This window comes from Pongo pygmaeus, chromosome 15 (assembly GCF_028885625.2).
Source record: "Pongo pygmaeus isolate AG05252 chromosome 15, NHGRI_mPonPyg2-v2.0_pri, whole genome shotgun sequence".
In the NCBI taxonomy this organism is placed as follows: domain Eukaryota; kingdom Metazoa; phylum Chordata; class Mammalia; order Primates; family Hominidae; genus Pongo; species Pongo pygmaeus.
The window spans coordinates 33,923,165-33,937,449 of NC_072388.2; the positions used below are offsets into that span (position 1 = coordinate 33,923,165).

At 37.1% G+C, this 14,285-nt stretch overlaps 1 protein-coding gene across 6 annotated transcripts in view; it reads right to left on the bottom strand.

The window, feature by feature from the left end:
* The window catches only part of RALGAPA1 (Ral GTPase activating protein catalytic subunit alpha 1), a 277,595-nt gene that overhangs the window by 65,235 nt on the left and 198,075 nt on the right, over positions 1-14,285 (bottom strand). For all 6 annotated transcript variants that reach the window (XM_054447718.2, XM_054447717.2, XM_063651535.1 and 3 more), the window contains one exon: positions 653-776. In XM_054447718.2, the coding sequence (XP_054303693.1) occupies positions 653-776 (124 nt within the window). The remainder of the gene's footprint in view (positions 1-652; positions 777-14,285) is intronic.

Genomic DNA, 14,285 nt, shown 5'->3' on the forward strand with positions numbered 1-14,285 from the left:
CTTCTGAGTTATAATTCTAAGACAGATTTGGTACAGGAACCTTGACATGGGTTGGTTTCTTGAATGACATAAAGTATAACACCTTTCAATATTTCTTGCTTTGCTGGCAGGGACTTTCTCCTAAAAGTATACCCACTAGAACTGTCTATTTTGTTGGTGCTAAAACCCTCTGGGACAATGTAGGATTTGGGATGGGTGAGTAGTATGCTTTTCTTTTACAAAGTAAATGAGAGACAAGAGACTGTAGAAGGGTTTTCTGGCATTAGTTTTGGTAAACTTGAGGATCTGGAAGCTAATTTCCTCAAAACTATGTATACCCACACATTCCTGGAAAGCCTTTGTGTAGCCATTAGGTCCTAGTTTGAGACCACCAGTCCAGTGGTCACAGCTGTAAGGAAAATCCAGATCTTATAAACTTATGAGTCTAGTACTCTTTCACAATATACTGTCTCATAAAATAGTCAACATCTTTCCTTTCAAAGTCCCAACTGTTGCTGCATGTGCAGACAAAATGGAAGGCAGAAACAATAACAAACTAGTTGTTAAGTTGTTGTATCTCCTAAAATAATACTTCTATAATAAGCTAGGAAAAAAAAGAAAAATAAGCTAATGCTTCCAAATATAAACATTTCGTATAATTTAAAAATAATACCTCCCAACCAAGACCAGCTACAAAATCTTCATATGCTTGACTTCCTCCTGTATTGGTGAGAATGGAGTGTTTGTCTTCCTGTCCTTCAGCAACATAAAATACTGCAATCTTGTGTGTCTCTCGGCTATAAAACAAAAGATTACAGCATTCATTTAATCACTATTTTATCTACTCATTCATCCAACAATTAAGTTCTATGTACAAAGTATGTAGCAATAAAAAGATGAAAAAGAATTAGATTTTATAGTCTACAGAAGGAGATATAAATGCAATGTAAGTAAAAAATTACTACAAAATTGCCACTGGAATAAAAGACAGGCATGATCACTTTTGACTGCAGAAACAGAAACTTAAAGGAGAAGATAAAATTGAGTTAGATGAAGGTAAGAAAGATTTGACAAATGAAGAGAAAGAGCATCAGGAAGGACACATAGGTGTGAATACATAAAACATCTTAAGAGTTGTCTGTTTTGCAATGTAGCCGAATCCCATGGTTGAAGGGACTGCATTTTAGAACTAAGTAGGAGTACAGAGATGAGTGAGAAAGGACCCAATCCTTCAAAGTACTTACGAGGTAGAAGAAGAAACACACACAGTTATGTGTTGCTTAACAACAGGGATAAATTCTGAGAAATTTATGTGAGTTTGTACTATAAATATAGTACTCACTATATATAGATGTACTCACATAAACCTAGATGGTACAGCCTACTACACAACCTTGGCTATCAGGTATATCCTATTGTTGCTAAGCTACAAATCCGTACAACATGTTACTGTAGGAATACTGTACGCAACTGTGACATACTGTTAAGTATGTGTGTATGTAAATACACCTAAACAGAAAGGGCGCAGCAAAAATAAGGTATTATAATCTTATGGGACTACTGTCGTATATGTGGTCCATTGTTGATGAAAGCATAGTTATGTAGCTTGTTTACAAATATAAAACTGTATGGAGTAATAGCCAAGTTCTTACACATTTTATTTTTAGTCCTCTCTAAAATTAAAAATGTTCATAAAAGCACATTTCTTGTTTGAAATTTAGCTTTGAAATTTGGCTTTCCAAGCTAACTAAGTCATGCTACATTTACTTTAGGTTGATTTAACAAAGCTTGGGTTAAAAAACTTTAAGACCATTAGTAAAGTTTTCACTACTATACCATGTAGGAAGTAAAAAAAAAAAAAACCTGCAACAACAAGAAGTAAACAAGAATTAAAGTTCTTTAAAAAATTTAGTCTGACAACCAAATTCTCCCACACATCTGGAGTAAAGTTACCAAATCATGATAGTGGGTTCAATATCAGCAAGAAAGATGTTTTAGCTACTTTCAATAATGGAATATTTTACTTTAGATGATGAGCACATAGGCAAACTTTCAGTGCGTCAGATGTATCAGTAGGATATGCTAGTGTAAGCAGTAAAATATGATTTGGGGTTGGGGAGACTTCCAAATCTGCAGAATAAGGATCTACACAGCCTCTCTCCCAAGCGAAACACAGCTTATCTGTTGAAAAAATTTAAAACATTATTTAAATTTAAAGTCCCTGTATACTGTCCTAAAGTCATAGAGCAAACAGGGAAACATTCATTCAAGGAAACTCACTAAATCTCAGTAACAACACAGAGCTTTTGATATATGAATTACAACTTGTTTCCTTGCCCCACTCCCTCAGCTCAATGTTGCAGAAGTTTTGCCCTGGGCATTCTACTCAGGCCTAGAAGACAGAGGTTCCCTCTCTCTCCAGCTTCCAATCTGGAGCTATGGCTTCACCATGGAAGAGACAGGTTACTAGAGGCATTTCTCATCCTTCTCTAGCCCCATGTTACAGAAGATCTATTTTAGATAGGTGTGGCTGAAAGAATCAGGTCTGCTCTCCCTCCCTCCCTCTCTTAGGGCAGAAGCTCCAGGAACAAAACGTTGAGGGTCTCAATCTTCCCCATTCTAGCTTGCTCATAGGGTAGAGATTGTGCCAGAAGAGCGAGCTAAGACCAGGGACTGCCAACTCCTCCCAAGTGCTGACTTGTAGAGTGACAGTGTCACTCCAGGAAAAGCTGGTTCGTGACCCCAGGTCAGGTTGTAGTGAGAGATAGGTTTTGCCTAAGGTGAAAAGCAGGTTATAAGGACAAAGAACTGTAGCAGTTCTGCCTGAAAGGGCTGACATTATTTGCAACAGAGCTTGGAGGAAAGCAATGAAGAGAAGCTGGCAGCCCTATGACAAGCAAAACAGACAGAACTTTAATAGAATCAGGAAACGAGACAGCCAAGAAGGACCCTTTGGGGATCACAGTCAATTTTGGAGGTCAAAAACCCTGTGCACATACACTAGGCTGCACCCAATAAGGAACAATTAAGAGTAAGATGTAGGACGGACAGACATGAAAGCATTCCCAAAGTCACACAGAGACTTATCAAAACAAGGTAAATCCTCACTGGCACTGAATAACCTGAACTCAGGGTCGACTCCTGGGAAGCTAAGACTTAAAAATAACATCCAGTCATTCCTTGCAGTCTGGAAGACTGTGTGTATATCCAAGGATGTACCCTCTTTAGAGTAATCAGGAGTTTCAAGCTATTAGTCTCCTGGTGGATGTGGGACAAAAAAACCATAAGCACTCTAAACTGTGATAGTAGCTTCCAAGCCACACACATCCAACAGTAAATGATAAAAATCAAATGTTAAGGGGAAAAAAATCATACTGGTAAGGGGACTAAGCACAAACTTTGACCAATAAGTACGTGATAACCCAGGGAAGACCCCTCATTAGCTAGGCTAAAAGAAAAACAATTTTTAAAAAATCTGTGCACGGAGATCAGAGGCTAATTACTGTGGGGAAACCAAGTTGCTAGAAAATAAACAAATGACCAAGCAAACACCAACCAACAATATATTTTTGGATTCAAAGACACAGATAAAGTTGAAGTCAAAGGAATGGAAACAAGTACCATAAAATAGAAACCAACAGAGCTACAGTGGCAATACTAATATAAGACTTTAAAACAAAAAATGTTAGAGATAGAGATATTTCATAATGATACAATGTCAATCTAACAGGAAAATATGAAAATTACAAATATATATGCACCCAAAAACAGAGCCCCAAAATACATGATGCAAAACAAAGACAGAACTGAAGGCAGAAACAGACATTTCCTCAATAATAGTTGAAGATTTTAATATCCCACTTTCAATAATGGACAGAACAATCAGAAAATATCAACAAGGAAACAGAAGACTTGAACAATAATATGACAACTGGACCTACCTGACATCTACAGAATACTCTATCCTACGGTAGCAAAAAATACATTCTTCTCAAGCATATGTGAAACAACTTACAGGATAGACCATAAAACAAGCCTTGGCCAGGTGCGGTGGCTCACGCCTGTAATCCCAGCACTTTGGGAGGCCGAGGCAGGCAGATCATGAGGTCATGAGATCGAGATCATTCTGGCTAACACGGTGTAACCCCATCTCTACTAAAAATACAAAAAATTAGCCGGGCGTGGTGGTGTGCGCCTGTAGTCCCAGCTACTTGGGAGGCTGAGGCAGGAGAATGGCGTGAACTTGGGAGGCAGAGGTTGCAGTGAGCCGAGACCGTGCCACTGCACTCCAGCCTGGGTGACAGAGCGAGACTCCATCACAAAAAAAAAAAGCCTTGATAAATTTAAACGATTTGAAATCATGCAAGGTATATTTTTTATCCACAATGGAATGAAAGTAGAAATCAATGGAAGAAAATTTGGGTAATTCACAAATGTGTGAAAATGTAGCAATTTACTCCTAAATTACCAGTGGGTCAAAGAACAAATCTCAAGGGAAATGAGAAACTACTTAGAGATGAATGAAAATAAAAAATGAAAATAAAAAGAGAGGATGAATGAAAATATGGCCTGTAAGTAAAGCAGTGCTCATTGGGAAATTTACAGATCTAAATGCCTCTATTAAAAAAGATTTCATTCACCTCCTTTCAGAATGAAAGAAAAAAAAGTTTTAAAAAAGATTTCATACCAATAACCAAACCTTCCACCTTACAAAACTGGCACAGTGGTTCATACCCGTAGTCCCAGTACTTGGGGAGGCCAAGGTAGAAGAACTGCTTGAGTCCAGGAGTTCGAGACCAGCCTGGGCAACACAGAGAGACCCTATCTCTACAAAAAGAAAAAAACCAGCTGGGTGTGATGGTGCACACCAGTGGTCCCAGCTACTTGGGGAGGCTAAGATGGGAGGATCACTTGAGCCTGGGAGTTCCAGGCTGCAGTGACCCATGATTGTGCCACTGTACTCCAGCCTGGGTGACATGGTGAGACCCTGTCTCCAAAAAAAAAAAAAAGAAAAAAAAAAGCACAATTAAATTCAAAGCAAGCAGAAGAAAGAAAAGGAAATAATAAAGACTACAGTGGAAATAAATAAAATAGAAGAGAAAAACAATAGAGAAAAAAATCAATGAACCCAAAAGTTGGCTCTTTAAGATGATCAACAAAATTAACCATCTTTAGCTAGACTGAGCAATAAAAAAAGACTCAAAATGACTATAGTCAGGAATGAAAGAAGGGACACCACTATATATTTTACAGGAATAAAAAAATATTACAAGGAAATGCTATAAGCATTTGTATGCCAACAAATTAAATTAGATAAAATGACCAAATTCCTAGAAAGACACAATTTCTTTCTCTTTTTTTTTTTTTTTGAGATGGAGTCTCGCTCTGTCGCCCAGGCTGGAGTGCAGTGGCGCGATCTCTGCTCACTGCAAGCTCCGCCTCCTGGGTTCACACCATTCTCCTGCCTCAGCCTCCCGAGTAGCTGGGACTACAGGCGCCCACCACCACGCCCGGCTAATTTTTTGTATTTTTAGTACAGATGGGGTTTCACCGTGTTAGCCAGGATAGTTTTGATCTCCTGACCTCGTGATCCGCCCTCCTTGGTCTCCCAAAGTGCTGGGATTACAGATGTGAGCCACTGCACCTGGCCAAAAGACACAATTTCTAAAAGCAATCTTAAAAAGAAACAGAATACCTGAATAGACCTATAACAAATGAAGACTTTGAATTAATAATTTGATTACAAAGGAAGAAGCAAAAATATCTGACTTGCACATGACGTGATTTTTTATATAGAAAATCCTAAGGAATCCGCTAAAAAGGCTATTAGAGCTAATAAACAAGTTCAGCAAGGCTGCAAGATATAAGATCAAATATACAAAAACTGAAGTTCTATACACTAGCAATAAACAATCCAAAAACAAAAAACAAAATTTAAAAAATCCTTTTATAATAGCACCCAAAAGAATAATACTTGGGTATAAATTTACTGTGAAGTGCAAAACTTATATTTTGAAAATTATAAAACATTGTTGAAAGAAATTAAAGATCTAAATTAAAAAAAACTCATGTTCATGGGCCTAAAGACTTAATATTGTTAAGATGATAGCATCCCCCAAACTGATCTACAGATTTAATGTAATCCCTATCAAAATCCCAGCTGCCTTTGATAATAGAAATTGGCAAGCTTGGCTGAGTGTGGTCGCTCATGCCTGTAATCCCAACACTTTGTGAGGCTGAGGCAGGAGGATGGCTTGAGGCCAGGAGTTTAAGACCAGCCTGGGGCCGGGCATGGTGGTTCACGCCTGTAATCCCAGCACTTAGTGAGGCCAAGGCAGGCGGATCATGAGGTCAAGAGATAGAGGGGGTGAGACCATCCTGGCCAACACAGTGAAACCTCATGTCTACTAAAAATACAAAAATCAGCTGGGTGTGGTTGCGTGTGCCTGTAGTCCCAGCTACTCGGGAGGCTGAGGTAGGAGAATCACTTGAACCCGGGAGGCAGAGGATGCAGTGAGCTGAGATCGTGCCACTGCACTCCAGCCTAGTGACAGCGAGGCTCCATCTCAAAAAAGAAAAAAAAAAAGGAAAAAGAAAAACGCCCAGCCTTGGCAACACAGTGAGACCCCGTCTCTACAAAAAAACAAAATTGGCTGGGCATGGTGGCACATGCCTGTAGTCCTAGCTACTAGGGAGGATGAGGTGAGATGGGAGGATCACTTGAGCCCAGGAGTTCCAGGCTGCAGTGAGCTCTGATCATGCCATTGCACTCCAGGCTGGGCAAAAGAGCGAGACTCTATCTCCACAAAAAAGAAAAAGAGAAAACAGGAAAAAAACCCTCTGAAATTGACAAGCTTATCCTAAAATTCACAGGAAAATGTAATAGACCCAAAATGGCCAAAACAATCTTGAAAAAGAATAGAATTGGAGAACTCATACTTTTTGATTTCAAAACTTCCTACAAAAGTCATCAAAGCACTCATAGTAATGATGTAAGATGAGACATACAAATCAGTGGAACAGAATCATGTGACCAGAAATAAACTCATATTTATAGTTAATTGCTTTTTGATAATGGTATCAAGACATTTCAATGAATAGTGCTTTCAACAAATGGTACTGGGACAACTAGATATCTACATGAAAAAGAATGAAGTTGGGGCCAGGCACAATGGCTCATGCCTGTAATCCCAGCACTTTGGGAGGCTGTTAGGAAGATTGCTAGAGCTCAGGAGTTCAAGACCAGCCTAGACAACATAGTGAGACCTCATCTCTACAAAAATTTAAAAATTGGCCAGGCGTGGTGGCATGCGCCTGCAGTCCCAGCTACCTGGGAGGCTGACGCAGGAAGATCACTTGAGCCCAGGAAGTTGAGGTTGCAGTGAGCTGTGACTGTGCATCACTGTACCCCAGCCTGGGTGACAAAATGAAACTCTGTTTCAAAAAAAAAAAAAAAAAGTCAGACTCTTCCATCATATAAAAAATTGAATCAAATGACTCATAAATAAAAAATGTAAGGGCTAAAACTATAAAACTCATTAAAAACAAAAAATAAAAAACAACAAAGGATCTTACATTAGGCAAGGTCTTCTTTTTTTTTTGAGACAGAGTCTCACTCTGTTGCCCAGGCTGGAGTGCAGTGGCGCAATCTCGGCTCACTGCAAGCTCCGCTTCCCAGGTTCACGCCATTCTCCTGCCTCAGCCTCCTGACTGGCTGGGACTACAGGCGCCTGCCACCACACCCGGCTAATTTTTTGTATTTTTAGTAGAGATGGGGTTTCACCATGTTAGCCAGGATGGTTTCGATCTCCTGACCTCATGATCCGCCCGCCTTGGCCTCCTAAAGTGCTGGGATTACAGGCGTGAGCCACTGCGCCTGGCCTAGGCAAGGTCTTTTTAAATACAACACAAAAAGCACAAGTGATGAAATAAAAATAGGTAAACTGAACTTTATCAAAATTAAATTTTTTGTGCTATGAATGATACCGTCATGAAAGTGAAATGACAATTTACAGAACGAGAAAAAAATTGCAAATCATATATCTGATAAAGAACTTGTATCTAGAACATACATATAAAGAACTTTAAAGTCAATAGTAAAAGCCCAATTTTATTTTATTTTGTATTTTATTCATTGTTTTTTTTTTTGAGATGGAGTCTCCCTCTGTCATCCAGGCTGGAGGGCAGTGGCATGATGTTGGCTCACTGCAGCCTCTGCCTCCTGGGTTCAAGCAATTCTCGTGTCTCAGCCTCCTGAGTAACAGGGATTACAGGCGTGCACCACCATGCTTGGCTAACTTTTGTATTTTTAGTAGAGACGGGGTTTCACTATGTTGGCCAGGCTGGTCTTGAACTCCTGACCTCATGTGATCCACCTGCCTTGGCCTCCCAAAGTGCTGGGATTACAGGTGTGAGCCTCCATGCCCGGTCACATAACCCAATTTTAAAAAAAGGCAAAGACGTTTATATTATTTTCCTAGGGTTTCTGTAATAAATTACACAAACTATGTTGCTTTCAACAAAAAACATTTATTCTCTCACAGTGCTGCATGCTAAAAGTCAGAAATCAAGACATTGATAGGGCCATGCTCCTTCCAAAGGTTCTAGGGGAGCATCCTTCCTTGCCTCTTCTAAGATTCTAGTTGTTGCTGACAATTCTTCAGCATTCCTTGGCTTGTGGCTGTATGACTACAATTTCTGCTTCCATCTCTACATACCCATCTTTCCCCTGTATGCAGAAGTGTTTCTTCACACGGCTTTCTTATAAGGACACAAGTAATCAGATTTAGGGTCAAATCTAGTACAGTGTGACCTCATCATAACTCTGAAAACTCTACTTCCAAATTGCACTCTGAGTTTCAGGGTGGACACGAGATTCTGAGAGAATACTATTCAACTCAGTACACATTTAAATAGGCATTTTTTCAAAGAACATATATAGTCAATTATCATAGCAATGAAAAATACTCATGATAAGTCATTAGGGAAATGCAAATCAAAATCATGAGATATTTTAGGCTGATCAAAGCTGTACAGGAAAAAGCAATACTAAAAAAATCCCACAAACTCACAAGATTCCACTTTATATCCACTAAGATGAGTATAATAAAAAAGAATGACAATAACAAGTGTAGGCTAGGGCATGGAGAGTATGTAACACTCATACATCATCGGTGGGAAGGTAAAATGGTACAGCTGGTGTGTAAAACAGTTTGCAGTTCCTCCAATGGTGAAACAGAGAGTTATCATATCATCCAGCAATTCTACTCCTAGGTATATATTCAAAACATATCCACACAAAAAACTGTACATGAATGTTCACAGCAGCATTATTCATATTAGCCCAAAAGTGAAACCAACTGAAATGTCCATCAACTGATGAATGGATAAACAAATATTTATCAATATGAGATATTTTCTGGTAATAAAAAGAAATAAAGTAGAAACATGCTGCATCGTGAATGAACTTTGAAATCATCATGCTGAGTAAAAAAAAGCTGCCACAAAAACCCACATATTATTTGATTCCATTTATAAGAAATGTCCAGAATAGGCAAATTTATAGAGACAGAAAGTAGATATGTGTTATCTAGGGCTGGGGGGAAAGAAAGGCTGGTGGGTAATGGATACCAGGTTTCTTTTCAGAGGGACTAAAATAATCTAAAAATTAGATTGGGGTGATAGTTGTACAACCCTGTGAATATACTAAAAATATGTATACTTTAAATGAATTAATTGTATTGCATGTAAAATATGTCTGAGTCAAGCTATTAAAATTTTAATTTGAAAGCATCTATTATGTGTAAATTCTAATTGTGAAAGAAAAAAACTTCTCAGTGTTTTTGCTTCTTCAGGTAAAGGGCTATCAATTAGAGCTCGTAAATAATAATTTATAAAATTGGGAAGAGCTGGATAGAAATCTTCATCTAATACTATATAAATTTAAAAGGTGAGAGAAGTATATGTGCCATATAGAAAAAAACAGAAAATAAATCTTTAAAATGCAATAAAAGAGAAGCAGAGTTCAGCTGCCCTTTATGTCAATTAATCTTTCACTACTCCTTCTTATTTTTCTACTTACTAGCTATGGCTGCTAAAATGTTTTATATTGTCATTAGATTAATATGCACCACAATAGTGAATAATGAGGCAAATGTATTAGAAAAAATAATTGAAATTAGTGAACTTGCAACTACAAATGTTCTATAAGAATATGTATAGTACTGGCAAAATATTATTAGCTCACTACTGGAAAACTCAAAGTGACATCTGTCAAGTTTTAAGCATTTCTAAATCCCTGTATATACCTTGCAATAAAATAATAATACATATCATTTTGTGATTTGAAATTTAAAACTCTGGTGGTTCAACCACAAGGAATAGGAAACAATTAGTCTAGGCAAAGAAAATAAAAAATCTATAAACGGTCTAGTGAGGTAAGTCTGTTAACAAAGTAACCTTTCATTTTCTTCCTCCCTAGTCCTCCCTAGACAAGTAATCAGGTTTGTTTCCAGGTTTCCTGGTTTAAGAAGAAAGCTCAAAAGTTGTCTTACTGTAATGTAATTAGAATGAATTCTTACTTGAGCTCATTGTATTAAAAAAAACTATGTAGTTTTCTTTAAAATTATTTTTAAAAAGCAAACAAATAAATGTCATGCATTCATTTAATGCAGTGTATAAAAAAATTTATGCTGACTCAAGGCAATGTCTCCCCTTCAAGGTATGCATGAGAATGGAGGTTTGTATGAGAATTGAGGTATGTATTTATACCACAATTCATTCAAGGTATGTACGAGAACGGAGGCAGTTTAGCAGGAGCCAAGAAATAAAAAAGCATAAGGTAATTTAAAGAAACTGAATAGCCAAGATGGCTGGTATGGGTTGAGCTCTAGACTGAAGAGTCTGGTCAGGCATTATTAGGGAGTCACTAAGGAGTGTTCTCATTAACATCAAATTTTAATGTTAGAAAGATTATGTTAGTGGTCAGGATTGTCTAGATGGGGAAGAGTCAGGAGATGAGATCCCACAGAGTACTTAGACAGTTGTTAACACTGTCTTGGAAAGAAGTGATAAGGACATGAATCAATGAGTTGGGAGCAGTACAGGCAAGAAGAGACAGAGTTGAGAGATAAAAAGAAGAATGGACATCATGATTATGAAAACCTAAAGGCAAGGGAAAGGGAAATGGTCAAATTTGGGTAACTCTGAGAGGGTACTTCTAAACATAAATATGACAATCAGGAGGAAGATCCAATTTTGAAAAGAAATGTGACCTAGAAATGATAGTAGAGAGGCAGGTAAAAGAAAAATGAGGGAGATACCTATGTTATGAAGGTAAGAAACAGAAAACCACTGAAGACCTGGAATAATTAGAGAATTAGCAGTTGAACTGAGTAATTTTAGTGTCATAGAAGTTGGGGGAGAGGACTTTAAAATGATCAGAGAGAATTTAAAAAAGACCGAATAGATAACAGTATTAGATATCTAGGGGATTTAATATACAATAGATTTTTAGAGCAGTGAAACTATTCTGTGTGATACTCTAATGGTAGATACATGTCAGTACACATTTATCAAAACCAATACAAAGAATGAACCCTAATGTAAACTTTGGACTTCAGACATTAATGTAAGATGTAAATAATAGGGGAAACTCTACAGGGGGAATGGAGAATATATGGAAACTCTGTACTTTCCTATCAGTTCTTTTGTAAATCTAAAACTGCTCTAGTTTTAAAACACACCTATGAAGTTAAATTTAAATTTAATCAGATAAATTAATGAGGCTGGTGAGGACTAAAAGAACTTTAGACTTGATGGTCAGGATGCTAACCTTCAGAAAGACAGTTTCAGTATAGCAGTAGAGGTAGGAGCTAGGTAGTTCTGAGGTAAGCAAGACAGAAAAAGTGGTATGATTCCTGTTCCCAAGGACTTGACCATCTAGTACCAAGATAAATTGTTATGGAGAACAATCAGAATTGAGAACCCACAGACTACTTAGAGAGTTCTTATAACCATCTTGGAAAGAATAAGAATAGCTAAACAATAATGATAATAATAACTATGCAATATGATAAATGCTATGACAGGGACATGCTACAGGGTTCTGTGAAAGCATATGGAAGGAGATTCAAACATAGTCTGGGAAGGAAGGTGAAGCATAGGAGCAGATTAAGGTAAAGCTTTCCATATAAAGTGATGTTTAAGCTGAGACTTCAGGAATGGACAGGAGGGGGACTGGGAGTGGTGGCTCACACCTGTAATCCCAGCACTTTGGGAGGCTGAGGCGGGTGGATCACCTAAGGCAAGGAGTTACAGATCAGTCTGGCCAACATGGTGAAACCCTGTCTCTACTAAAAATACAAAAATTAGGCTGGGCACAGTGGCGCATGCCTGTAATCCCAGCACTTTGTGAGGCTGAGGCAGGTAGATCGCTTGAGGTCAGGAGTTCGAGACCAGCTTGACCAATATGGTGAAACTCCATTTCTACTAAAAATACAAAAATTAGCTGGGCGTGGTGGCACATGCCTGTAATCCCAGCTACTCAGGAGTCTGAGGCAGGAGAATCACTTAACCCCGAAGGCGGAGGTTGTAGTGAGCCGTTATCATGTCATTGTACTCCAGCCTGGGTGACAACAGCAAAACTCCATCCTGTGTATGTGTGTGGGTGGGTGGGGGGGGGGAAGGGGGTGAATTTACAGCCTAAGATTATTTCATTGTTAAATAATAAAGAATAAAACAAAGATAAATAGAAATCAATTCCAGATATAAGAAAAAGGAAATAAACTTTATAAAAAAGAAAATAATGAAACAGAAAATAATGAGTTAGAAACAGTAACAAATTAGGACCTGTTTCTTTGAAAAGACTAAGCAGATTGTCTGCATCAAGAAAATTTTAAAAAACCACAAAAAACTAAAATGAAAAAGAAAATTTAATAAAAATTATAACACCACGTATGAATCTCTACTAGTATCTATTTAGAAGTCTCAATGAAATGGATTTTTAGAAAATAGAAAACAAAACAAAACAAAAAGTAAAATTTTCCCAAGAGCTAAAAGAAAACCTGAAAAGAGTAATAAGGATGAAACAAACTGAAAGAAAAATTGGAAATTTTATGATTTCTTCCAAAATTTTAAGCAACAGATAATATTCATGTTATGAAGCTGGGTATAACCTCAATTCTAAAAACATAACAGGAATAGGACAAAAAATAACTACATAATCTGCTAATAGTGGACTATACCTGAACTCAAAATGAAATTCTGGTAAATCTAACACAACGGGAAGCCAAAAGACCAGGCAGGGTTTAGCTCAAAAATGCAAATATCATTTGATATTAGCAGTCTAGTGATATTAAAATACAATATACACCAATTAGTTAAAAAATCAAAACTATATGAAAATTTGAATAGATGCTAAAAATAATTTTGATATAATTTAACATCCTTTCCATATAAGAACTCCTAGAAAACAGGGTACTTTCTCAGCATAATAAAAATTATCTTTTTTAAACTAATAACTAATACCTTCCTTAATGATGAAACAGAAGAGTTGTTTTTCATCAGAATCAGGAAAGACAAGGATGTCCACTGTTACTATACTATTAAACACTATCCTGCAAGTTCTGGTCAGTGCAATAAGACATGATATAAGCAAAAACAAGCATAACTACTAGAAAGGAGATTATCTGTAGATAATGATTATATATCTAGACAAATCCTGAGACAGACAATAAAATGTTTAAAATCAATAAAAGAATTCACTTCAGTGTTTGTAAACAAAGTAAATATTAAAAACAGAAAAACCTAGAAAACATAATGGGGGAAAAATCTTATTCAGAATATCAATAAAACAATAAAACACCTAGAAATATACAAACAAGAAATGTCTGGGTCTCAGAATAAATGAAAACATACTATAATTACTAATGGGAAGAGTGATGATTATAATGGTGCTCTGCTTTTTCTAGATGAGAGTTTTATTGAAAATTCAATCAAATACCAATGGGATTTTTTTCCTGAAAAACAACAGCATAATTTTAAATGTATCTGGAAGAATAAGTAGGTGAGAATATCAAAGAAAAGAGGAATAATGTGTGTGGGTGGGGTGAGGAAGAAGACTTGGCCTATCAGATATTAAAATATATTATAAAGCTATATTAAAGTGTAATATTTACACAAAAATGATAGACAAATCTAACCAGAAGACTGTAAGTGTTAGAAGGAGCAAGATTACATGAAAAAAAGATAAATAAATAAAAGAGTACAACTAGAATGTAACAAAAAGAATGAATACCCCATTTTCC